This window comes from Xenopus laevis, chromosome 5L (genome assembly GCF_017654675.1).
Source record: "Xenopus laevis strain J_2021 chromosome 5L, Xenopus_laevis_v10.1, whole genome shotgun sequence".
NCBI classification, from domain to species: Eukaryota; Metazoa; Chordata; class Amphibia; order Anura; family Pipidae; genus Xenopus; species Xenopus laevis.
Genome location: NC_054379.1, coordinates 69,729,933 through 69,757,204, shown reverse-complemented (window position 1 = coordinate 69,757,204; position 27,272 = coordinate 69,729,933). Strand labels below are relative to the sequence as shown.

General features: G+C 36.7%; 1 protein-coding gene across 5 annotated transcripts in view; it reads right to left on the bottom strand.

Annotated features, from left to right (window-relative positions):
* Positions 1-17,725: 17,725 nt before the first annotated feature.
* Positions 17,726-27,272, bottom strand: part of ncoa7.L (nuclear receptor coactivator 7 L homeolog) — a 97,209-nt gene continuing 87,662 nt past the window's right edge. For 4 of the 5 annotated variants that reach the window (XM_041562908.1, XM_041562905.1, XM_041562906.1 and 1 more), the window contains 5 exons: positions 25,829-25,972; positions 24,092-24,244; positions 22,310-22,405; positions 21,353-21,426; positions 17,726-20,213 (listed from right to left, as the gene is read on the bottom strand). In XM_041562908.1, coding sequence (XP_041418842.1) covers positions 20,078-20,213; positions 21,353-21,426; positions 22,310-22,405; positions 24,092-24,244; positions 25,829-25,972 — 603 coding nt within the window. In that variant the 3' untranslated portion in view covers positions 17,726-20,077. Of the gene's footprint in view, positions 20,214-21,352; positions 21,427-22,309; positions 22,406-24,091; positions 24,245-25,828; positions 25,973-26,073; positions 26,296-27,272 lie in introns of those variants that run through there. The other variant, XM_041562909.1, reaches the window with a different exon arrangement.

The window sequence follows — 27,272 nt, the reverse complement described above, 5'->3', positions numbered from 1 at the left end:
TTTTTAACAGGGGGCCCCTGCCACCAATGTTTTTAAAAAAAAAAAAATTTTAATTTTTTTTTTTTTGGGGCCCCCAATTTTTTTATAAGGGGGCCCTGACCATCAATAGCTTTTTACAACTTGTGTGGGGGGGGTTACTTTTTTAGCGCTGATGTCTGTGTGGTCTTTTAACTGCGATGTGGGCGGGATATGGGGCGGAGCTTGGTCGTCAGTGTGGGCGGGGCCCAGGGGGCCCCAAAAATTTTGTTGTACGGGGCCCCGTGATTTCTAATGGCGGCCCTGAGTACATATATATATATAGTTATATAGTTATATTTAATTAAGTATGGAGCTAATAGGTGAACTTGCCTACACTATCATCATGCACCAATTTCTGGTGCTCTGACCCGAGAGAGCCTTGTCCCTAACACTTATCTTGACCAGAGAGTAAGTACAGAGCTCCCCTAATGGTGAATTGAAGGGTACACATACATGTGTAGTGAAGTACTGCCCATTTTCACACAATTTACTAAACTCTTTACACCTAAACCACTATGGAAGATGTCACTCGTTTTTGGGCAATTTGCGGTATGGTTTGCAAAGCGCCTCTCTTGTGAGCCTAATACTGATCCTGGACCGATTTCAACTGAGCCTTCTCCTACTGGAAGCACCGATTGAAGAGGATCCCAAGCAGTGCAAAATAGTACCTGGCAACCACACTGCAGGTATATACAGGTATAGGATCCCTTATCCGGAAACCTGATATCCAGAAAGCTCGAATTACGGAATGGCTGTCTCCCATAGACTCCATTTTATCCAAATAATCCAAATTTTTAAAAATGATTTCCTTTTTCTCTGTAATAACAAAACAGTAGCTTGTACTTGATCCCAACTAAGATATAATGAATCCTTATTTAAAGCAAAACCAGCTTATTGGGTTTATTTCATGTTTAAATGAATTTGTAGCAGACTTAAGGCATGAAGACCCAAATTACGGAAAGATCCGTTATCCGGAAAACCTCCCGAGCATTCTGGATAACAGGTCCCATACTTGTACAAGGGAAACTTTTAGCAGTAACTAGTGGCGTAGGGAAGGGGGCATTGGTGGGGATGGAGGAGGGGTTTGTTTCTCCTTTAACATCAACAAGAATTGTCTAAAATCGAAAAAAGTTAAATTGCTGTTACCTCTAACCTTGTGCAGATTCAATTAATGGTCGAATTCCAGGTGATGCACCTCCGCCGTGTGTGCTTAATGGAGTATACAAAACGATTAGGATTCACAAGGATCGACACCAACGCAGCTTTACTGCTCCACCTTAGTGTTTTATTGGTTTTAACACAACATGTTTCGAGTCTTGTATGACTCTTTGTCAAGTGTACAGCGATGTATATAAAAGGCATATAAATAGGTACCAAACAGGATATGACGTCATGAGGTGAAAACACACCCCCCACCCACAAGCAAAACAAAAATTCAAAGAAAAATTAACTTTTACAAAAAGCAGGTATTGGTTTTGCAGAGAAAGTCCAATTTAACCCCAAAGTCAGTTTTCCAAAGACGAAAAGATTCAAAATCAGTGGTACAATCACTCTGTGAAAATAGTATTGCTGGTGCTGTAAAGCAAATAAAATAAAATTAATAAACCAATGGGCTAATCTAGTACTGCCTATACAAGGCCTACAAGCCCAATCTGTTCTTGGTGAAAGAAAAAACTAACTAAGAGTACAAGAACAAACCTCGAACGTAGTTCTACATTACTAGTATAGTTTCTATACATTACCCAAATAGGGGGATTCAGTAAATCTCATGGGGCTTGGAACAGACAATCAATATCTGGAAAAAGAAGTTAAACCATGTGTTAGTATATGCAAAGCAGTCACAAAAAACTTTTCACACTCCACGATTCGTTTAACCCTTTTGGATTCACTGTATTAAGTTTCCTAATCCAGTACATCTCTCTTTGCGATAGTCTGAGTTTCAAATTGCCACCTCTTGGAGGGACATGTACAACTTCCAAGACAAGCCATTTAAGTTGATTGAGATTATGATTCATAGCCGAAAAATGTCTAGCCACGGTAGTGTCCGTGTAGGTATCTTTTTTGAAATTTCTAATGTATCCCCGGTGTTCCTTTATACGTGCTTTTATTTTTCTACATGTCTGTCCTACATAGGCCATCCCACATGGGCATTTTAACAAATACACTACATTACTGGTATCACAGGTGGCATAGTGGTGCAGGCTTATAGGGTTACCATAACAAGGGTGATTAATATTATCCCCCTTAATTATCGACGTGCAGCAAACACAATTGAGGCATGCAAAAGTACCCTTCTTAGGTTTCCCTATAAATCGTTGGGTACTTATATGGGGGGGATTAACTTCTGATGGACAGAGAATATCTCTTAGGTTATTTCCCCTCTTGTAGCTGAAAAGTGGTTGTACTAGGGAGGCATTTACCCAATAAGCTATCCTGTTGGACGATAGGCCAGTATTTACGGATGGTTTTCTCAACGATGTTACTGCTACTGCTGTAAGTGGACACAAAGGGTATCAATTTATTGTCTTTCTTTGGTTTGTAGGTAAGTAGTTTTTCCCTATCAATTGTTTCAGTTTCTACAATACATTTATTGATAGCTTTACAATTATACCCTCTATCTAGGAATCTTTTTCTCAAATCCTTTGTGGCATTCTCGAGGTCATTTACTACATTTTCAAAGGTAAGTAAGGATTCGTTCTCAGGAGTACCAGCAGACCGGACTGCCCGCTCCCTCGTACCGGCAATCGAAGGGGACCCAGCGCACCATAGTGAACCTGACCGGAAGAACTCCAGTAGGCGCACTAGGAAGACAGCAGGGACACCCGTCAGCCACCGCGACCAGCAGCGAAGACTCTGCAGCGTCGTCCAGCTCTGCACAATCCTCGGCTTCTCTCTCTTTTTTGGACCCGCGCACCATGACCCAAGACAGGGAACGGAAACAGCACCGCAGCAAAGGACCTGGAAACGGCAGAGAGCGTTATCCGAAACGAAACCGCAAACAAACCAGGTAATGAACCTAGTTATTAATATTTCCTCTTATGACCTGAATGCCTCTGAAATAAGTGTACTTAATAAAGGCCGGAACTTTATCCCTTATTATAATGCAGACTTGACCCAATGGGAAATTGAATTCCAGAAATTTCTCAGAGATTTAAAATTAAAGGCCCATTTTTCCCTGATTGAATCTAAGGAGAGTTCAAAACCACTCGAATCAACGAGAACCCTTAAAAAACGTAGCACGTTTGTACCAGACTTTACCAACGAATCCTTACTTACCTTTGAAAATGTAGTGAACTATGATGTCAGAAAGTTTTGGACTACACAAGAGGATAAACGACCACGTTCTAACTTGACGTTTAAAGAGAAAAAAGCCTTAGACTCCCTTAAGAAAAACAATACTATCATTATACGGAAAGCTGATAAAGGGGGCGCAACAGTAGTAATGGATAAAGGTAAATACGAAACTGAAGCTCTTAATCAACTTAATACGCCAAACCATTACGAGAAAATAGGATGTGACCCCACACATGAGATAAAAAGAAATATCGATTTAATGGTCATACAAGCATGGGAAAATGGGGTTATTCATACACAAGAAAAAGAATTTTTAATAACTGAGTTTCCACGCATCCCCGTCTTATATCTACTCCCTAAAATCCACAAAAATTTGGCTAACCCACCAGGTAGACCAATAGTCTCTGGGATTGGGTTGGTCTTAGAACCTTTATCCAAATTTGTGGATAGCTATTTGCAACCATTAACCTTTAACATACCAGTAAGTTTGAAGGATACCACTGATTTGCTGGTCAAATTGAATGCTCTAGACAAATTAGACCCAGAGGTTATACTTGTAAGTATAGACATACAAAGCCTCTATACCTCGATCCCACAGGAGGAGGGCATCAGGGTTATAGAGGATAAACTACTCGAAACAAATTTGTCACCCCAATTACTGTATTTTATACTCGATTGTCTATCAGTAGTGCTACAAAAGAATTATTTTAGATTCGCAGGGGAGAACTACTGGCAACGCCAGGGTACGTCAATGGGTGCTGCAATGGCGCCAGCATTTGCCAACCTTTTTGTACATAATCTTGAGAAGAAGGTTTTTTTGGAAAGTAATTTTAAACACCATATCGTACAGTACTTTCGTTACATGGACGATATCCTCATTTTTTGGAAGGGTACTATCAATGAATTTGAAGGTATGGTATTAGAGGCTAATAAAGCACATAGCAGCATCAAATTTACCTCGGAAATTGGGGGCCACTCTTTGAATTTTTTGGACGTACACCTGACCATCTCTGACGGCAAAGTGCATACAAGTCTGTATAGGAAGGACACTGATAGGAATAACGTATTACACGCCACTAGCTTTCACGCCCCAAATGTAATAAAAGCGATTCCTAAAGGTCAATTTCTACGTGCTCGTAGAATTTCGTCTAACAAAAATGACCTCGAGAATGCCACAAAGGATTTGAGAAAAAGATTCCTAGATAGAGGGTATAATTGTAAAGCTATCAATAAATGTATTGTAGAAACTGAAACAATTGATAGGGAAAAACTACTTACCTACAAACCAAAGAAAGACAATAAATTGATACCCTTTGTGTCCACTTACAGCAGTAACAGTAACATCGTTGAGAAAACCATCCGTAAATACTGGCCTATCGTCCAACAGGATAGCTTATTGGGTAAATGCCTCCCTAGTACACCACTTTTCAGCTACAAGAGGGGAAATAACCTAAGAGATATTCTCTGTCCATCAGAAGTTAATCCCCCCCATATAAGTACCCAACGATTTATAGGGAAACCTAAGAAGGGTACTTTTGCATGCCTCAATTGTGTTTGCTGCACGTCGATAATTAAGGGGGATAATATTAATCACCCTTGTTATGGTAACCCTATAAGCCTGCACCACTATGCCACCTGTGATACCAGTAATGTAGTGTATTTGTTAAAATGCCCATGTGGGATGGCCTATGTAGGACAGACATGTAGAAAAATAAAAGCACGTATAAAGGAACACCGGGGATACATTAGAAATTTCAAAAAAGATACCTACACGGACACTACCGTGGCTAGACATTTTTCGGCTATGAATCATAATCTCAATCAACTTAAATGGCTTGTCTTGGAAGTTGTACATGTCCCTCCAAGAGGTGGCAATTTGAAACTCAGACTATCGCAAAGAGAGATGTACTGGATTAGGAAACTTAATACAGTGAATCCAAAAGGGTTAAACGAATCGTGGAGTGTGAAAAGTTTTTTGTGACTGCTTTGCATATACTAACACATGGTTTAACTTCTTTTTCCAGATATTGATTGTCTGTTCCAAGCCCCATGAGATTTACTGAATCCCCCTATTTGGGTAATGTATAGAAACTATACTAGTAATGTAGAACTACGTTCGAGGTTTGTTCTTGTACTCTTAGTTAGTTTTTTCTTTCACCAAGAACAGATTGGGCTTGTAGGCCTTGTATAGGCAGTACTAGATTAGCCCATTGGTTTATTAATTTTATTTTATTTGCTTTACAGCACCAGCAATACTATTTTCACAGAGTGATTGTACCACTGATTTTGAATCTTTTCGTCTTTGGAAAACTGACTTTGGGGTTAAATTGGACTTTCTCTGCAAAACCAATACCTGCTTTTTGTAAAAGTTAATTTTTCTTTGAATTTTTGTTTTGCTTGTGGGTGGGGGGTGTGTTTTCACCTCATGACGTCATATCCTGTTTGGTACCTATTTATATGCCTTTTATATACATCGCTGTACACTTGAAAAGAGTCATACAAGACTCGAAACATGTTGTGTTAAAACCAATAAAACACTAAGGTGGAGCAGTAAAGCTGCGTTGGTGTCGATCCTTGTGAATCCTAATCGTTTTGTAAGAATTGTCTAAACCTATTAGCAAAGGTAAGTCTCAGTGTAAACATTTTCAATATTTGTTTTTGGTGCATTCTTAACCAGTGGAAAAAACATTACTTCAGATACTTCTCATCTCTTTTTATATATTCAGGATATCAGAATTTTTCTCTTTTTTCACATTTTCATGACTATCTAATTCTGTGATTAATGCATAACACAACAGTACACTATTGCAATGAGCCATCCCTTTATCTGTTCTGAGTCACTGTAAAGGTGGAACTAGATACTACAGTCACAAATGTTAGGCACATGCAATTAATGATTACTTAAGTTTATTAGACTCCATTGTTGCAGTTAAAGGTTTGTTTTAGTATGTGATAGCAAAATAGGTTTTATGCATTAAGATGGTTTTCCTAAAAAGATTACAGAAGGTTCAGGCAGAGGATACTAAAATAGAAACTGAGATAGATTAATCATGCTGGTTTCTGTTTGTCCAGAGTTTTCCTCATCTCTCTGCATAAACTAAAATATACCTAATTTACCCGTTTCTTTTAGTATCCTTTATAGAACATGTTACTCAGGGATTTTTAGAGATTGTGCATCATTTACTTCAGTCTCTGGCCAACAGAGCATACACTCTATGCTCACTACCAGCTCACTCGCTAAATTTTTTTCATCAGGAGCCAACTGACATGCCTGTATATTCTGGATTACAGGTGGAAACTAAACAGACACGTGGACAACATAGGGGCACATTTACTAAAGTGTGAATTTTCTTAACTTCACCAAAGTTTTCCTCACTTCGCCAGGTGTATTTTCACAACACGTCTCCATATTTACTAAATATCGTAAGTTCATTTTTTCAAGAGAAATATGGTGAAGTTTCTCCTGGCTTAAATTCTCTGCAAAACTTCGCCAGTATATTTCCCCATGCAATAATAGTGGGGAAAATTCTCTAGAGAATTGTCACTAGAGAATTTATGACAGATAATTTTCAGCATGGAGAAAAGTAGCATGGAAAGGGCAATGTAGATTGTGATCCAAAAGTGGCTGCTCTATCTTTATAATAGGAGTTTTGCGAGCCTGAACCTGGCGGAGTACACTTTGGCGAAAAGGGTATCGTTCACACTATGATAAATTACCAGATTTGGTGGTGAAACAGTGTGAAACTTCTCTAGCACTGAGATTTTTTCTTTGGCTATAGGCATGTCTCTATAACACTAGTTAAAAGGATCCTGTCATCGGAAAACATGTTTTTTTCAGAACGCATCAGTTAATAGTGCTACTCCAGCAGAATTCTGCACTGAAATCCATTTCTCAAAAGAGAAAACAGATTTTTTTTATATTCAATTTTGAAATCTGGCATGGGACTAGACATTTTGTCAATTTCCCAGCTGCCCCATGTCATGTGACTTGTGCCTGCACTTTAGGAGAGAAATGCTTTCTTTCAGGCTGCTGTTTTTCCTTCTCAATGTAACTGAATGTGTCTCAGTGGGACATGGGTTTTTACTATTGAGTGTTGTTCTTAGATCTACCAGGCAGCTGTTATCTTGTGTTAGGGAGCTGCTATCTGGTTACCTTCACATTGTTCTTTTGTTCTGCTGGGGGGGAAAAGGGAGGGGGTGATATCACTCCAACTTGCAGTACAGCAGTAAAGAGTGATTGAAGTTTATCAGAGCACAAGACACATGACTTGGGGAAGCTGGGAAATTGACAATATGACTAGCCCCATGTCAGATCTCAAAACTGAATATAAAAAAATCTGTTTGCTCTTTTGAGAAATGGATTTCAGTGCAGAATTCTGCTGGACCAGCACTATTAACTGATTCATTTTGAAAAATGTTTTTTTCTCATGACAGTATGCCTTTAAGAAATCAGTAAAATGTGTCAGGCAGGAGATCATTAGTGACCTTCCAAGAGCTCTTTGACTGCATGTATGGTAGGTTCCACTGAGGGATGAATGAACTCCAGGTAAGCCTGCTAACTACCCAGCAGACCTTGAGGGTCAAAATATTATGGTACGTCACATTGTCTAATGCTAGTATTAAAAAAACAGCACACAGCCCCATTATTCTATCAAGGTAATGACTACATGATCATCTCTTCCTTGCCAAAGCATTTCTCTTTCAAAGTGCAGCAGCCCATGCTTCCTCCCTGTAATCAGTACCCCTACTAGTTTGTTGGAAATAGTGACATATGCTTCGAATAGCCTCCCAAATGTAACTCTTGTATATCCATCTTCTCCCAATATTCCAATATTTTTTATAACGAGGCATAGTTCTTCCAACTCTTTGCTCAAATGTTTGTTGGCATCTTTGCCCCTTTCTTCTGTACGAGAGCCTGCCTTTGGTCTCCCATACTCAGGGTGCTCTATATTCAGCTTGGTTGCATGTGGCAGAACTGCATTGCTAAAAGGGTTAAGTCTCTGATACTCCACACGTTCTTCAGCCCAGCGCTGCCATGTTTTTTTAAGGTCACCCACAGATCTGCTATCTGACAATAGTCTTTTGTGTTTATTGTCCTCCATAGTAGTTTCCTGTTCCGAAGGTTATTTCATCATCTGACATACAGACAACACGATGAGGTAGATTTACATGTTAGACATCCTGTTGGCAAACAAAGACAGACTGTATTACTGGTAGCAAAACACCAACATAGTAAGTACCACCTAGCTATCCAAAATCAGGTGGTATATAATGCCCTTATGTTTTAATACTTTGGGAGTACTGATGAAAACTACAAGAAAGACATAACATTGAATGAGGCAATTTAGTATAGTGCCAAGTGGGCATAATTATTATTAATAATAATAATAATAATAAACATTTACTATTACCCAGGGTGTATGTGCACATGGATCAGTTCAGGCACCACCTCCATTAGTACTATGCAGAACAGACTATGGGTGTGTGCCCCCTCCGTCTCAGCTCTGCAGCAATATTTAGCTGCAAGTTTCCAAGGGCTGGGATGGGATGATCTAAGCACGTACGCTCAGGTGTCTATATAGATAATATACAGACCTGGTTGTGTTCTGAACCTTGATTAAAAATGTGGTACAAAGCAGTTGCAAAGCTATTTGCTGATTGCTAAGGGTTACCCTGAGTGGAGCAAACTGTGCACCTACATAAACCATTATGCATGCAAGTGCTATGTAATGCAAAATTCATAAGTGCACTAGTTTCTTAAACCTCATTGCTAATTTTTTTGTAAAACAAAAAAACACCTATGGACAGTGAGTCTCAAAACTATATTGTGTTGTTAAATCTTATGTGGCTGCTGTTGGATGTGCATTTTGCAATAGCAATTTCTCACTCCTGGTGTTTTAAAAAGAAATTGCTAAAATCTGTTCCACAAATAAGCAAAAGCACATGCAGTCGGCAAACTTACCTGGATCTGAAAGGCATTATTTAAAGATTTCAGTGATTGAAACCCCAGGTCGGCAGATCCACGTTCGCTTCCTACTCTAGTGCAGTTTACGGTGAAGGATGCAGGTCACATGCCGGTGTTATCCAATCTTGTTTCAGCTCTGGAATTTCAGTCCTGCCTCCAGATTACATTGCTTTATATAGGCACACAATAAGCCTGGTGCAGAATGTGCCTCTCTGCCCTGATAATGCATATTATAACAATCAAATATGTAAATGTTGGTGTAACAGATATAAGTCTAAAAAATGTTTTGTTTACTTTGAAACCTTCTGAGTATTAACTCATTTTAAAACAAATTTCTACCTTTAACAGAATCACCTCCTACTATGGAAAGGGACAGAAATAAAGCCCATACATTTTTTAAAAAAAATCTATAAATACAAAATAAAATACAGGTATAAGATCCTTTATCCGGAAGGCCATCTCCTATAGACTATTTTAATCAAATAATTAATTAAAAATTATTTCTCTTTAACAAATCCTTATTGGAAGCAAAACCAGCCTACTGTGTTTAATTCATTTTTAAACTATATTTAGTAGACTTAAGATATAGAGATCCAAATTACAGAAAGATGCCTTATCCAGAAAAACCCAGCCTCCGAGCATTCTGGATAACAGGTCCCATACTTGTATGTAAATGAAAAGGTATCAGAAAAAAATATCTGCCATCTGCATTTACATAATGATTTTTAAAACAAGACTAGAAAGAGTATGCTTGGCTGAAAATAGGCTAGAGAAAATATAAACCAAAATATAACTCTGTACTTGAAGGCTGCATTCTTTGCTGTGTGCAGAGGTGTACTATAAGGATGCAGTAGCTTTACAGCTAGAATGTTAATAAGGCTACTACACCTAGTACACATATGAGATCTATATTCCGGCATGCTTGGGACGTGGGCATTTCCATATAAGGGATTTCTCCATAATCTGGATCACTATTGTCTTATGTCTACTGAAAACATTTAATAAAAACTAAATAAAGGTGAGATAAATTATTAAAAAGTACACAAGTATTTTGAGGGACCTGCTGCCAAATAAATAAAGCCAATCTAAGAGGAATTACACATTGCTAGCCCTAATTGCAACGCTAAATATGGATGTATATACAATCCTATTTAAATCTTTCATGTTTTATTACATTTAGTTTATAAATTGTACAATAAGTCCATTATCACATTCTTGCGAGAGTAAATTAATTAGGCAATTAGGCGGTCAGAATATTTGAGCCCTTATGCACATATTTTAAGAGAAGCCATTATCTTTGTTTTCCTGGAATCTATTATACATGTTTGCATATATGTATACTGTATGTCAGTGTGGGTAGATGCATTTTTTTAAAGAGTTTGTTTTATTTATTGCTCTCTTGCTCTATTATGCACTTTTTATCCAACTACACACAGTGGAATAACTAGATGTTACTGGGCCCCACAGCAAATTAATTTTAGGGCCCCCAACATATCCAGAGGTTCTCCTGTTTTACCAATATTTATTGAAATTGTATATGAATTAGAGCCTTGTGCCCCCCTATTCCTCGTGCCCCCCCCCCACCCACACACACACAGGGTATGCTTCCTTTGTAGTTACACCCCTGACTACACACTTTTTAGGAACAAGGTATCAGCCTTAAACTTGTGAATGATGAGCATGGAAATTTGCTTAATGTCTTTTAAGATGGATGAATTTTGCATTTATGGGCTTGTATCTTTGAACCTGCAGGTTGCAATGTAATTGTTCATCAAGAAGATGCATAGGTTTAGGTATGTTTCCTCTGATAAAGAGCACAGTGGTCCAAAATGAGTTCAGAGGGTGAAGCTAAGGGATTATAAAGCACTTTCTGTAGTTCGGTGTGGTGTGATTGTAATACTTCCAATAAATGTTTCTGTGTGTGGAACTTCTATTTGTATTTATTATGAGACAAAAAGCAGCCACTAGGTGTCAGACTAAGTATATAAACTGTTTACATAAAATGTCATTTATTATTTCCTTCATATATTTGCTTTCTGCTTTTATTGTAGGGAGAACAAGGTATAAAAACATAGCATTCAGGTTTGACTTACAGCTAGGACAGGTGTTCCTTGCTGTGTAAAAGGCAGCAGTGTGCCTGAGGCGGGAGGCCTCCATAAGAAGACAACAGAGATGAAGTTAGTACCAGTTGAAGGCAGAACTAGCCTGATATAACTTACTCTGGGAGTGAGAACTGTTTTAACTAGCATGATCAATCTTGGGCATCTCTCTTCCAAAGAGTAAAGAGCTCAAGGCAATGCCCTGACAGCACAGGGACACAAATGAGCTGCGGACACACCACTGTGAGTGCTACCTCAAATGTGACTATTGTTGCACCCTCCTCTGAACTCCCCAACTTTCTCAAAGCTTTATTACAGTCTGTTGCAGAACAATTATTATTTGTAAACCAGAAGGAGCTAATGAACTTACAGTTTAAGGGTTCACAAGAGCAGATATTTGCTTGCGTTGTTCTTACTGAATTAGACCAGTCAGAGCCAATTGTTTATAAGATGCTATGGGATACTGCCCTAGTCAGATAATGAGTTCTGGGGTCTTTCATCTCCTCATGTTATATTAGCACCTCAGGCATGCCAGAAATCCTTTGTCAGGGACTTGGCTCTTTACACTCTAGTACCAGGATAAAGGGCTTTGTTGACCAAAAGTTTTTATAACACAGTTATAGGATCCGTTATCCAGTAACCATTATCCAGAAAGCTCCGAATTACGGAACGGCCATGTCCCACAGACTCCATTTTATCCAAATAATCAAAATATTTAAACATTATTTTGTTTTTCTTTGCAATAATAAAACATTACTTGATCCAAGTAAGGATATAATTAATCCTTATTGGAAGCAAAACCAGCCTATTGGGTTTATTTAATGTTTAAAAGATTTACTAATAGATTTAAGGTATGAAGATTCAAATTACGGAAAGATCCGCTATCTGGAAAAACCCCAGGACCATCCATTCTGGATAACAGGTCCCATACCTGTAATACATTACCATTATTGTGAAACACCATTAAACAAATAATATAACATGACAACTGGTAATGCTGTGCTGTTGTTTTTCACACTGTAACAAAATATGGCAACACATTCTTTTTCACAAAATCTGTTATTTCCGTTTATAAACATCACTCTTTGCCCATCAGTAGATATTCATTTAAAGCCCTGGTCAGTGTGCTTATTTCTGTACGTTTAACAATCATACCTGTACCTCCTGCTTTCCTAGTGAGGATTTAATGTACTCAGACCCACCGGGTTTACAGTTTTTTTTTTTTTTTTTGCGTGATGAATTATTTATTCTCCATTATTTGAAAGGGAAATTAATAAACTAGGAATGTGCAAAGAAATTTGACTAAGCTAAAAAAGGGTAAAGTAGTGAAAATCTAACCAAGTTGGGCTTGTTTACAATTAAAAGGGATATGATAACTATGTATGAATATATAAGGGGACCATGCAATAAACTCTGATGCTTTATTCACCAAAAGTTTCTTCCAGTGGACTCAAGGGACACGTTCAGATCAGAAGAAAGAAGGTTTCATCTTATTGCTTAATTATAGAGCCAATGAATGTACAGAGAGAGCTCTGCTTTTTACTCTCACACTTCTCCATGTTCTTCCTTTACAGTTACAGCTACATTATTTCCTGTCGGATGATCAAAGTGGTGGCTCAACAGGGTAAAAGGGCAATATTTACTGATGTATGTATGCCAGTATGGTAACATTCTTTATTAGGTCACTTATGAGATACATTATTCATTCTGACGGTATAGTTTTCCTGGATGTTTTCCCTGAAGTGGTTTTACTGGAAGATGCATTGGATTAGTGTTAAGAGAAGGTTGGATGGGTTCTTAGCAGAGGGAAAAAAATACTGGAGTTAACCCTTAGTGCAAAGTTGATCCAGGATTGGTCTAATTGCCATTTTGGCATCAGAAAGAAGTATCTATAGTGCTTCATCCTATATATCTGGTTGGATGGAGTCACTGTCAAGCTAATTTTCTTTAAAGATTCAGTAGTGAGAAATGGTTGAAGAGTGTCGTAAATAATACAGTTTTATTCTAGATGCACAGATGGTGCAGATTTGGGGTCGGATTGGCACTGTTCTCATAGATAAATTGCGCCTATACATTCTTGTGCAAGTTCAGTCTGTTTAAATGAAATACATGAATATGTGAGAACCCTCTCTCATAGACATGAAAAGTACAACAAGCTTGAACCTGAAGGTAATTCCAGGGTTCCCATAGCAAGTTGAATCCATGGGGTAAATTCACTAAGCGCCGAAAATACGCTAGCAACGCCTTCGCTGCACTTCGACAGGGCGTCGCTAATTCACCGAAGTTGCACTAGGAGGTGAAAGGTAGCGAAGTTGCGCTAGCGTTAATTCGTCAAGCAAAGCAAAGTTATGCTAGCGATGCCTAATTTGCATACGGACACAAGTTAAAGTACAATGGACGTATATGTAGCAGCATATAAAATAAATAAGCTTCATAAAATAAAATAGAGTTGTTATTTTGCCCTATACATGTGCCAACTGTATAGTTTAGGTGCCATATGTTAGGAAATGTAGGGGGGGAAGGAGGGTACCCCGTAAAAAATTTACGATCTTTTTCAGCCTATCACCCTTAAAAAAGGAAAAGACGCCAGCGTTTTTTGGGAAGCAAGCCCTATCTACTCTATTGCACTTCACCTGGTCTGAGGTGGCGAAGGCAAGTCTGAGAAATGTCTGGAGAAATGTCCTTAGTGATGGGCAGCTCTGTCCTGTTTTACTTCACCAAAAATTTGTGAAACTGCAAATTGCAAAAACGCATTGAAGTCAGGGTGTTTTTTATTCATGCAACAGTTTTCAAACCATGCAACTTTTTTCTTAATACATTTGAGTCTATGTTTTTGTGGGGGTAGGGCAAAACCAAGTGAAAAATTTTGCCCATGCCTAGAAGTCATATTTGCCCATGCCTAGAAGCGATATTTGCAAATTGTCACTGTAACAGTGACATACGGTTGAACTGCTATATAATTAACACTAGTGAACAAATTGCTCTTGCAAAAAGAAAAGTTCTACAGTTTGGAAAGCGTCTCTGTGAAAAATGGTCCTTTGACTTCAATGCATTTTGCGAATTTTCTGCAAAGCAAAAAGAGACAGATTCACCCATCAATAGCAACCACTTTTTACATTGCCGAGTGTCAGGAACAAAATGTTATGTCATCAGAAAATATTGCTGGAGAAAGAGTAATATTTTCCTCTTGTCACCAGAGGGTGCCATACACCTATTACATTCAGCTGATAAGGAAGGCACTGCAGGGGAGTGGAAGCATTTTTATAACACGGCTCTTCCTCAGAGTTCTGCAGTGATAGCCCTGTCTGTTATTGCTTTTCCATAACTAGAAGATAATCCCTACTTATAATTACACACTGTATAAAGCCTCTATTACAAGATGGCAAGCAAATGGACAGGAACATTCCATTAATCCAGTTCAGAGCAGTCCCATCTAGAACACATGCTACTGGCATATTATGCATATCTATATATATCTATATATATTATAGACATTTAGTTTAATCCATATTCTAAATTTCTTTATTGAAGAATGTTGTGGTTGCACTGCATTACATATATTCCATACCAAATGCTGTTATTGCACACTTATAAAGCAAACTCTATTCCAGATAGAAAAGAGCTGTATTTTTCGGCAATCGGACAGGACAGCAATTTGCACACATGCTCAAATAAAACAGATAACATGCTGTATTTCACTTCTTTCTTCTGTAGTGACTTGGTCTCTTCCAAACAAGTTGTAAAGCATTCAGCACCAGAAAATTATATATATATATATATATATATATATATATATATATATATATATATATATATATATATATATATATATATATATATATATAATATTCCGGTAATGTTTTTATTAGCATTTTTATTGTGGAGATTATTATATTTTTGGCTTCCACATTATAATTGTGGCCCTTTAATATTTAGTTGTAGCTTCATACATTTCACAGGGGCCTCAGAAACATTTATTATTAAAAGCTAGAAAAACTGGGTATTGTATGCAACAGAACACCAGAAAAGAAAAACAAATACATATGAATAAAATCAGGAATCCTATGTAAAAATAAATAATTCCTATTCTTTACCATAATTAAACAATTTATATGTCAGATCAGTAATGCTTATTTTTGTGCTGTTATTGATCATTAAGCAGTATTTGCCCCACTTCTGATTTCAAGGGACACATTTATCTGCAGAGTGGAAGCAAATTTAATAATGGGTGAAAGTGAGGCTTCGACCCTTCATTTTACTTTGGGAACTGAGGTGAGTTCACTATTGGAAAAATATGCCCCCAAGTGATCCTTTTCCATTATTACATTTAAAGACATTTTTAATATCACTCAAAGGATATAATTAAAACATGTTTGTATATTTCTCTAGTCTTTCATCCAAAGAATGTTGCCATTTTCACAAAGTTCACATGACAAAATTAAATATGCTTGATACTTTTGATTATATAGTATGCATTGTGGGCTTTAAATAGTATTGTTTTAGCTTTCATATGCACTACTTGCAAAAAAAATGCCTCTTGGGCAAAATAATAGTTCATCTTAAGATAAAACAGATTAAAGCAAAAACAAAAAAAGGAGGCTATTTCCTGTAACCCACAAGAAAAATGTGTGGTTCAAGTTAAGAGCAAGCTATAGCTTTTTCAAGCCAGAAACTACAATTTTACACAGCCCCACATATATCAGACAGAGAAGGAAGTCATCTTACAAGGGATTGCAATAAAAGCTAATTTTAACCTAAATATGTAAAGCATTTTTTATTTATTTGGATTATAGGTTTATTCATACAGGAAACATCCCAACCTGCTGTTTAGGCATATAAAGGGGTTGTTCATCTTTAAATTAAGTTTTAGTATCACATAGACAGTGATGTTCTGAAACAATTTGCAATTGGGTTTCATTTTTTATTTGTGATTTTTGAGTTATTTAGCTTTTTATTCAGCAGATCTTCGGTCTGCAGTTTGAGCAGTCCAAATTACTCTAACAACCATGCACTGATTTGAATAATGATTTGGAATATGAACGTCAAGTAAGTTATTATTCTAGCTGCACTCCAGAGAAATTAATAAAATCTTGCATAATGTACATGGATGTGAACATTACTCACTGATATTGCACTTAAGTACTCTGTTTAAAATAATAGTGCACACTTCACTGGTTTCTGTACAACTAAAAATACAGTTAAACTACTTACTAAATTGCCATAAGTAGTCATGGGAATTTGGGAACTTTTTTAATAAAATAAACTGCAGGTAGTGATTTGTCCCATTTGATTAGAATAGTCACTTTCTAATGGGTCTGATATTGTGTCCGGGGGTTTTAGGGCTCTTACTGACTAGCGGTTGTAGCTGCGCTCTCCTGCGTTCCGTTTTTCTGCGTTCAGCCGCAGGGGAGCGCAGGAATAGACACATTACATTTTTTCCAATTGGGCTGTACACACAGGCGCGTGTAGGCGCCAAACGCAGGAAAAATGCAGCATGTTGCGTCTCAACCTGCGTTCGGCGCCTACACGCGCCTGTGTGAGTACAGCCCCATTGGAAAAAATGTAATGCGTCTATTCCTGTGCTCCCCTACAGCAGAACGCAGAAAAATGGAACGCAGGGGAGCGCAACTACAACCGCTCGTCAGTAAGAGCCCTAAAGGTAGCTGAATAGATTTGGTCCAGCTGGAGTCAGGAAATGTTCAGTGCCATCTACCTCATTATGTGAAATGCCCTAATTACATGCATGAATGGGCTGTAGCTAGAAAAATCCCTTGAAGGGCCACATCTGAATAAATATTGTTCCTGCTGCTGTACTGTTTCTGCTTTAATTCCTGTTTCTTTTCTAATCTCTGTTTGCTGCTGGAACTGATTGGATTAGTCTGTTAAAGCAACAGTAACAATAAAAATTAAAAGTGTTTTAAAGTAATAAATAGGGATGCACCGAACCCAGGATTCGGTTCAGTATAAGGCCATTTTCAGCAGGATTCAGACAAATCCTTGTGCCTGGCCGAACTGAATCCAAATCCTTAAAATCATGTGACTTTTTATCACAAAACATGGAAGTAAAAACATTTTTTAGCTGCGAACATCATGCCCTCACTGATTTGCATATGCAAATTACGGTTCGATTTCGGTTCTGTATTCGGTCAAATCTTTCAAAAAGGATTCGGGGGTTCGGCCGAATCCAAAATAGTGGATTTGATGCATCACTAGTAAGTTTCAAGAGGAAAACGTGGAGCAATGGAACACAAGGCAATTTAGGGAAATTTGCTTACCATATTTTTTTTTCTTGCTAGAAAAGTTTGTATGTAGCTTGAAAATGTCAGCACTTCTTAGTGAGATTACAATGTAAAATAACAAAGCTTCTTTAATCACCCTTTTTCAAATATATATTCAAACTATTTGCTTAAGATACTCAGCTTATTGTGAGAGCAAATCCATCCATATACTAAACCTGGAGAATTCTCTCTGACAGTAACCTATCCTGTTCTGTAATACAGTGCTAAATAAGTAGAGATCCATGTGGCTTGAGAAGACAGGGCAGAAATGTACAAAAATCTCCCTAATCACCAATTTCCAAGAAAAAAAAACAATCAAGATTACTAGACAAAAGCAAATACAAAAATAAAATCAAGCTGCAGAAACGACCGGCATTTCTCAGTACAATATGGTGTTTTTGGAATAATCTTTTCATACCTCAGTATACATTGCATGTCATTACCAAGTCACTTGTATTCTGTCAATTTTTTCTGTATAACTCAAACTTACTATTGTATATAAACATTACATATATTATACATAAAACAATATTTAAAAAAAAATGTAACATGTAACATTCCATTTTGCTTTCCCAGCCCCAATGCTGTAAAGAATATGTATCCAGTTAAACCATATAGGATCCCTTACCCTGAAACCCATTATCCAGAAAGCTCTGAATCACGGGAAGGCCATCTCCCATAGACTCCATGTTATACAAATAATTTGAAGTTTTAAAATTGATTTTTCTAATTCTCTCTAATAATCAAATAGTGCCTTATACTTGATCCTAACTAAACTGTATAAAGCCATATTGGGGGCAAACAATCCTATTTGTCTTATTATTGTTTAAATGATTTTTAGCCAACTAAAATGTGGGGATTGAATGAATGAAACTGAATGAATGCTTTTATTTTTGCATTTTATCCATTTGGATAAAATGCAAAAATAAAAAAAAATATATGCATTCATTCACTATTGAAAAAAAGGATTGTGCTGATCACTTATCAATTGATCGAGCACCTCCAACTATTGGATATCAGAAGTGCAGGCGCTCCAACCAATTCTCTCTCTCTCTCTATATCTATATCTATATCTATATCTATATATATATATATATATATATATATATATATACACATATACACACACACATACAATTATAGGATCTATTATCTGGAATATTTGGGACCTAGGGTGTTCCAAATATGGGATTTTTCTGTAATTTGAATCCCCATATTTTAGTTGGCTAAAAAACAGGAGGCACTACTATTTAAAAGAATATTTCATTCAAAATAATTTGTATGTGGGTTGCGCTAAGTGCATAAGTTTGCTAAAAAGTCTTGCTTTTTCATCCTTTCTCCTCTCAGCATTTACTCTCTGGAGACATCATGCCATGGTCCAGTAGAATAAATGGCACTTCCACAACAGGCTGCTGCTTTACGTGCACAGCACTGTTAATGGCCACCAAAGAGGGAACCCATTAAGTGAGCATGGTGATCTAGAAGTTCTAAATCCAGAGCTTTTCTTACAAATAATGCTGTCTGAAATGTACAGAATGTGTGGGACCTTTTTTTAGTTTCCTTTCATAGAATAACTATAAAGAATATTTTTGGTTAAAAAAAAACAAAAAAACTTTACTGTCAGTATTTGATATAGCCAGCAGAAGTGTTTTCACTGAGGGGAGTTTTATAACAGTTCACAGTTAAATAAAAAGAATCTATGAAAGTTCTACTTTATTTTGTCCATATAGTCATTTTATAAAACATATCTTGCTGTGGGGCAATTTATCCCTTTTTTTCCTGTTATTCTCAACCATGAAGTGACATGGCCCTGACATTTCTGATGCCATCAAAGGGTTCTATATATGGGTTACATCTTATAGAAAAAAACTCTACATAATGTCTGTATGATTGAATTACTCCATTATAGATATCGTTGATGGATGCATTGAAATATAAATGCATGAATAACCTTAAAAAAGAAATAAGTGCCATTATAACAGGTGTCTCAAAAAAGCCAGGTAATGACATAATGCAATAAGTTAACTAAAAAACATAAACATTAAAAAATGCAATTCTCTTCAAGTATTGAAGGCATCTTCACTTTCCCTTACTACAACAAGAAACAATGTATTAACACATTATTTTGAATCACATATTTTCAAGATGCTAAAAGCAGTCATATTTAGCATCCTAGTTGAGAAATGTTATCACTTTTGGACCTTTTTGCACCCTTACCAAGTGCTTGAGTTTTCATCGACATAATTATATTTGTTCAATCTTAGTCTTTGCAGTGTGGTAGACATTTAACTGTACTCTTGCCGTGGTGCATTCATGGAACTAAATTGAATCTATGGTGGATTAAGTTGAAGAAAGGCAGACATGTGGTTTTGTTACTTATATTGGAATGTCCTGTTGCAGGACACCAGTGTCTATGTCCAATTTTATTCAAAAGCCCAAACTTCTACATCTTGCACAATGAAATCTTCTTTCTTGGCCAAGGTGTTGTTATTAAAGGTGCAGCAAGCGTTACTGCGTCCATGATACAAATCCGAATCGAGCCACAAGCCAAAACGCCCTCTGATGGTCAATAGAGATAAGAAGTAGCAAATTAGAAAATATCTCAAAATGAACACTTGTTATTAGACCATTAAAAAGATATAAAAGTAATTCTACATTTACATAGCTCTTCAAAAGAATTCCCAATATTCATAGCTGTGCCCTGACATTACAAAACACTAATAAGGGACACGACAGATATAAAGGAAACTCAGACACACACCTAGGCAATACAAGTGTCACAAAAGGCTCATTTAGAATGTATTCCATAGTGGTACTCAACATAAATTGCCACACTGTTATAACTAATGAACAAAAGTGACAACTATACAAGTGTCTCAGCCTTCAAGTGTTGGGGGACCATGGTCCTGTGTGGCTTATACCTAACTTTCTAATGATCTTCTTCCTAGAATAACCAGCTTTAATGCTTAATGCTCTTGAAGTGATACTGACACTAAAAATTTTCTTTTCAAAATATTAATCTACATTAAAAGTTACACATAGGTCACAATCGTTTTTTGCTGATAGCTCTGCTTTAGTAAGTAATTATTACGGAATAGTTCCTAAACCTGACTGTTTTGCCAACCTGACTGTCCCGTCTCACTCTGTCAGTTAGAGTTTCTAATGCTAACCTACTACTGCTGCACAAATTAAGTTTATTTTCTGGTGTCAGTTCTATGATTTATAAGACATAGCAAAAGGTCTGCTGTTTTGACATTCAAACTATTAAATGTTTGAGAATATCATTAGCAGTATCGGTATCACTTATTATAGTGCTTCAAATACTCATACTGCTGAATTATTTAAAATGCTTCACTGAGTGCTGTAGAACAAGAGTCACGTGCACACTCGGGCCCTTCCCTTTAGATTATCGCTGGGTGCATGGACCCTGGGAAGACGGCACTTACAAATTGGATACAAGAACAAAATCAGGTACCAGCGCTCAAGGTAAATCATACGGGGGACAAGCCCCTTGCGTTTTTATATACGTCACAACATTTCGGGGGTGTTCCCCCTTCGTCAAGTGAGTGCTGCACATTTACTCTAATTTGAGTAACCAACTGCAACCAATGAAATATAGGTTACATACAGCTAAATCTGTGCATTTTAACATTCCTTTTTTTTTTCATAAATGACGAAAAAAGCTGTCTACAACTCACCCTCCTCCTCCTATCTCCAAAGAGCTTATGTCTCCATTTATAAAATAGGAATTTTCTCCACTCCACTTGTATACCTGTATGAGAGAAATATGGTTTGCAATGTATATGATGTGTACGTTAAAAGATACCATAATCAATGGTGCCATAATTGCAGGAATTCTTACTATACAGACCATACAACATACAGCCAAATGTTTTACTTTTTCACCCCTCAGGTATTGTAAACTGAAGAAGCATGGATTTTATCTGCCACATCATTTTTTTAATGGGAAAAATGGGGTGGCCTGTGTTCATTTATCGTCCAGTGAAAAGACAAGTGGTGAGCTACAATAGGAACATAAGACCTCCAGACCTCCCTGAAAACAAGGGTGGGTTGTAAATGTCAAATCTGGAATCTGTACAATAAGTCAGCTATAAAATCTGAAACAAAGCGCATTAGACTGAGGCGGCTAGGACTAAAGGTAAAGAAAAAGTAATTCTGTAATGTGGAGGAGGAATTTAAGGTGGCAATAGACGCACAGATTGTGTCATATGAATTAATTTTTGTATTGTGGGAGACAAACAACCGATATCGGCAGAAGACTTAGATGACAGTCGACTCATCGATTGGCAGTCCTGGAAAGATTTTTTCCAGGACTGATTGTAATTGTTACGTTTATGGCCACCTTAAAGGAGATGGGGGTTGGAAGACTAAGACATGACACAGTCACTATTTACATGTTTCATTGTTCTCCAGCCACAGCTTTAGAAAACAACTACTGGTTAAACACAGGACTGACATTAATTAATACAGATACTTGCTGGTCACAGATCATTTAAAATATGTCTTTAATTTTGTGATTTTTTTTTTTAAGGACAGAAAGTAAGGCTAGGAAAGCAGGGACATCTGGCATCTAGCAAAACTAAATAAACCAAAAATATCTGACTCATGGGGTAATTCTATAAATAATGACCCACCTTAAAATCAGGACAAAAAGTGAATAGGAATGTTTCCCCAGTTCCATAGTAATGATCGCTAAGTCTGAAAGGGTGAGTTGCATAAGCACCAAACACCTGTTGCAAAACAAAAAACAATATATTATTGTATCATATATCCGACATGACAATTTCCGTTTCTGTTAAACAAAATAAAACATATAAACAGCCTACAGTATCTGTTTAGAACAGATCTGTGATCACTTGTGAAATGCATATTTCTAATTAATGGGCTACTAAATTGCTTGCTATATATTTTCAATATAATTTTCTCTTCTATATAAAAAAAATCTGGATATGCACTATATCAAGTATGGGAAGATCTTAACACAAAGATCAAATGGATAGGAATGCTACATAAATCTGTAAGGATTTCCCACTCTTTCTTTGAAACAAACAAAAAAAAAAGTACTGAAGTAGTCTGGATTTTATATATCAAAAAGGTATTTCACATTTATTATTCAATGGAGGGATGTCTTCCCCAAGACAATCACCAAGCATAAGTGTATTAACAAACACTTATAATGCTCATGAGATTAACCAGAGAAAAACTTCCCATTATAGATAGTTCATAAATGGGATGTTTTTCTAGGATTAATCAGGCCCTAGCGAAGGATCACTGAATGGCCATTAAAGGAAAAGTAACAACAAAAAAATAAAGCATTTTAAAGTAATAAACATATAATATACTGTTAAAATCTGTATGTTTGCTTCAGAAAGAATACTATAAATAAACTACTGTGTATCCATGGGGCAACCATTCAAGCTAGAAACAAAGGAGAAAAGGTACTGGTAACACAGCACATAACAGATAAGTCCAGTCCAATACAATAGTGTTTAACTCGTGCCTTTTCTTCTTTTTTTCCCAGCTTGAATTGGTGCCCCATGGCTACACAGCAGCTTGTTTATATATAATGATAGTAATCTTTCTGAAACGCACCATTTTTAACAGTGCCGATTAACAGTAAATTATATTTTAATTACTTTAACACAATTTCAGTTTTTGTTGTTACTTTTCCTTTAAGCATGAGTACTATAAGTGTTTAAAGGGGTTGTTCACCTTTGAGATAACTTTTAGTATGACGTAGAGAGTGATATTCTGAGAAAATTTGCAATTTGTTTTCATTTTTTATTATTGAAGGTTTTTGAGTTTTTATTCAGCACCTCTTCAATTTGCATCTTGAGCAATCTAGTAACTAGGGTCCAAATTAACCTAGCAACCATACATTGATTTGAATAAGAGACTGGGAAATGAATAGAAGAGGGCCTGAACAGAATGATCAGTAATAAAAAGTAACAAAACAATACATTTGTACCCTTACAGAGCATTTGTTTTTTTAGAAGGGAGTCAGCGACAACCATTTGAAAACTGCAAAGAGTCAGAAGAAAAGGGCAAATAACTATAAAAAAATAAATAATGATAACCAATTGAAAAGTTGCTTAGAATTGGCCGTTCTATAACATAATACAGGTAACCTTAAAGGTAAACCACCACTTTAATACATTTATGGTATGCGTTATATGTTCTGGGGAAGGCATTCCTCTGTGTCACGGAAACACTGAATAATTAATGAGAAATACCCTTTTGATATATAAAATCCAGTGTGTCAGTAGATTTTGAACTATTTGAAGAAGCTGTGTATGTTCCCTATCTGACTAGCACTGGGTAAGGAGTGCAGGCCTTCTTGGTTGCTTTTGTTTGGAACCACTCATTTTTTTTTATATAAATCTGCAAGTGTAAAAACCCATCACACAAACAACTACCTGATTGTCCATGTCTTTCACCACAAGCAGCACAGGGCTGTCCACAGGAGCCAAATTTCTGTACAATGTCTTCAGACTGGTCCCATGCTCCTGTGTACTGTAGACCAGATGCCAAGGGTAGCCTTGTACTCTTGCAGGAAGACGATGTGCCAGCTGAACGAGGAAGCAATGAAACATATATAAATCAAGAGTAACGGTTTGTGTCTTAAAACCTCAAGGGGGCTGCCACTTCCCCAGTAAGCAGCTGGCCTCTTCCCTATGAGATGTGTACATTTTTATTTATACAGTGCTTTTAATAAATAAAAATTACTGTTACATTAAAGAGACAAGAGGGTAATTAAAGAGGATTTAAACGAAGAAATACTTAAAGAAAATGACTTTCCTAAAACTTATTAACATATATAATAAAATATTTGCAGTTTTATATCGGAAAATTTCACTTTTTTCTTTCACTGAGCAAAATATTTTTTTGGTTTTACATGCCCCTTAGGGGCATATTTATCAAGGGTCGAATTCAGAATTGAAAAAAACTTTGATATTCTAATTTAAAAAGACCAACCAAATTAAGTCGAAGTTTTGGTCGAATAGGTCAGTTTTCGATCGAATAGGTCCGTATTCGGGTGAATTTGAATTGTATGAATCGAAGGAATAGCACATTCGATCGAATTTGATTCAAAGTTTTTCTCCAAAAAAACCTTAGATTTTTCAAAGTCCACCAATTGACTCCAAATAGGTCCTAGGTCCCCCATAGGCTAAAACAGCAATTTAGCAGGTATGCCTTTTTCTCTGAACATTTCCTGGTGAAGTTGAATTTTTAATGTGTGTGCATGTATGACAGTACATGCAAAATTTCGATATTTGAAGTTTTGAATTTTTTTCAAATTCAAATAGAATTTGGACTGTTCCCTAGTCGAAGTACACAAAAAATAGCTTGAAATTCAAATTTTTATCACTCGAAAATTCACCTCGACCTTTGATGTGTGTTTAATTAATCAGTGTATTTCTAAAATGTAACCAATTAAAGTACACTACAAAATCTGTATAAATTATAGTCATAGTCCACTACAACTTTCTTTTTTGTTTCTTTGTTGCTGTTGATATAGGCAAAACATCAATCTCTTTATCATGATATAATTTATAACTGACCAGCACATATCTATAAAAATCTGCAAACAGGTGCATAGCTGGACTGTGTTAGTGATTATATATATAATTATAATACACAAAAGCCATGAATATCCTGTAAATTATATCCTTATAAACGGTGAGTTCTGATGTCATCAGTTATAAATGGTGAGTTGTGATGTCATTTCAGTCACATGACTCATTGAAATTTGTGTTTTATAATAAATAAAGTACCCCCAGTTGCAAAATATGAGGATATTAGAAGTTACCTCGGAGTTCCATGACCTGTATAAAAACACTCGGTCTTCGGCCTCGTGTTTTTATATGGTCATGAAACTCCTCGGTAACTTATAATATCCTTATATTTTACAAGAGGGGGTACTTTATTCACTATATATTAGTTTGTGACAATGGTCAGAGTACATACAAGATTAGCACTTCAGACTACATACAGTGCCAATATTGTTCCTGCTACCTAATTATTATAATTAGCCTGGATATATAAATATCAACAATGTTATGGTCTGTATTACACTAAGGTACTCTACTGTAATAAAGTAGAAATGATGAAAAAGCACAAGCTTTTCTTCCAACCATTAACAAAGGCATTACCTTCTCAACCTGCATGTCATCCAGCAGCATGCTTTTCTGTTTTAAATCCGGTAGAAAATCTTCTAGTGTTTCTTCTTCTTCCTCATCGTCGTCATAGTAACTGCAGGTACTCTTGCGGCGCTTTGCCTCTTCTACGTTTATGATCTAGGGAAAAAGTTCAGTGACAGCAATTTTGTTATATTGAGTAACTATAAACACAGATATCAAAAAGTCCCAATATTATTTGCAAAATTACAAAGTGATACCTGCACACAGGGCCCCTGTGCCCCACTTGCCGTGTATATGATTTTGATATTGAGGGGTGTTCTCTGCAGCCACATGGTATATGTTCTCCCTGCCACTCTTACATGTCCTTTAATAGCACGGCTTGCATTCTATATATGCCAGTCAGTGAACTTACTCGGTTTCGCTTTCATTTCCTGTCTATAAACGCTAAACAAAGGAATTTCAGACAGGATCCAGCATGCTAGTTTTGATCCTTTTGCTTATAGGAAAGTTAAAGCCTCGTCTTGTATTTGCTTTCTTTTTTTTATTTTTACCAAATAGTGGTTAGCAAGATTTACTTTCCTTTACTTAAGTACTACACAACTAAAGGATCAGTAATACCAGGAAATGAAAATGCCCTAAACTATACTTTTTAGTTAAAGTTTGGCTTTTCATTCTATGGAAGAGAAGTGCTCAGTGGTGCTCACTGGTATAACCTGTGGGTCGGTGCAGTTTTCTGCGGATAGGAGCACGTGTCCAGGGTTTCAGGTAAGGCAATACAATCACTTGGGGGTGCCTAACATTTGGCACCCCCAAGTTTAGGATGTCTTTCCTTCTACTTTAAAGAGAAACTCCATTGTACACAGCCCATAGAATTATTAAATTATTTAAGTGGTGATAACGTTTAGGGGCAGATTTTTTTAAAGGTTGTGTTTTCCCAAAAAATTTTAGTTTTTCAAGGGTAGTTTTCAAAAAACTCAAATTTACCGGTTAAAAAATACCCTGAAGCTGGAAATAGCTTGAAATCAAAAATACGCCACCTACAACCTGTCAAGGTCATGTAGAAGTCAATGGCAGAGCTCCCTTAAAATATTTGAAGATGTTAACAGCCTTCATGATGTTCAGGATCGTTTTGATGGCTTTCCCTCAAAAACGCAATTAATTTGAGTTTTTCCCACGTTTTTGGGTTCTTCACCCCTAATTCACTGATTCAAGTTTTTTCCATTCGAGTTTTTTCTTAAATCGGAAAATATTCAAGTTGTGATTTAATTCGAGGTATAAAAAACCTCACAAAGCTCTAATACTTCACCTTTGATAAATAACCTCCTAAACGTGTCAGGCTCTGGAAGCAAGCAATGAATACTAGCAAACCTTTGTACCACTGATGGTGGCTCTTCACCATTGGAAGAATAATGAGCTACAATAACAATTGTGGCAATTTGGCTGGATCTTTAAAGGG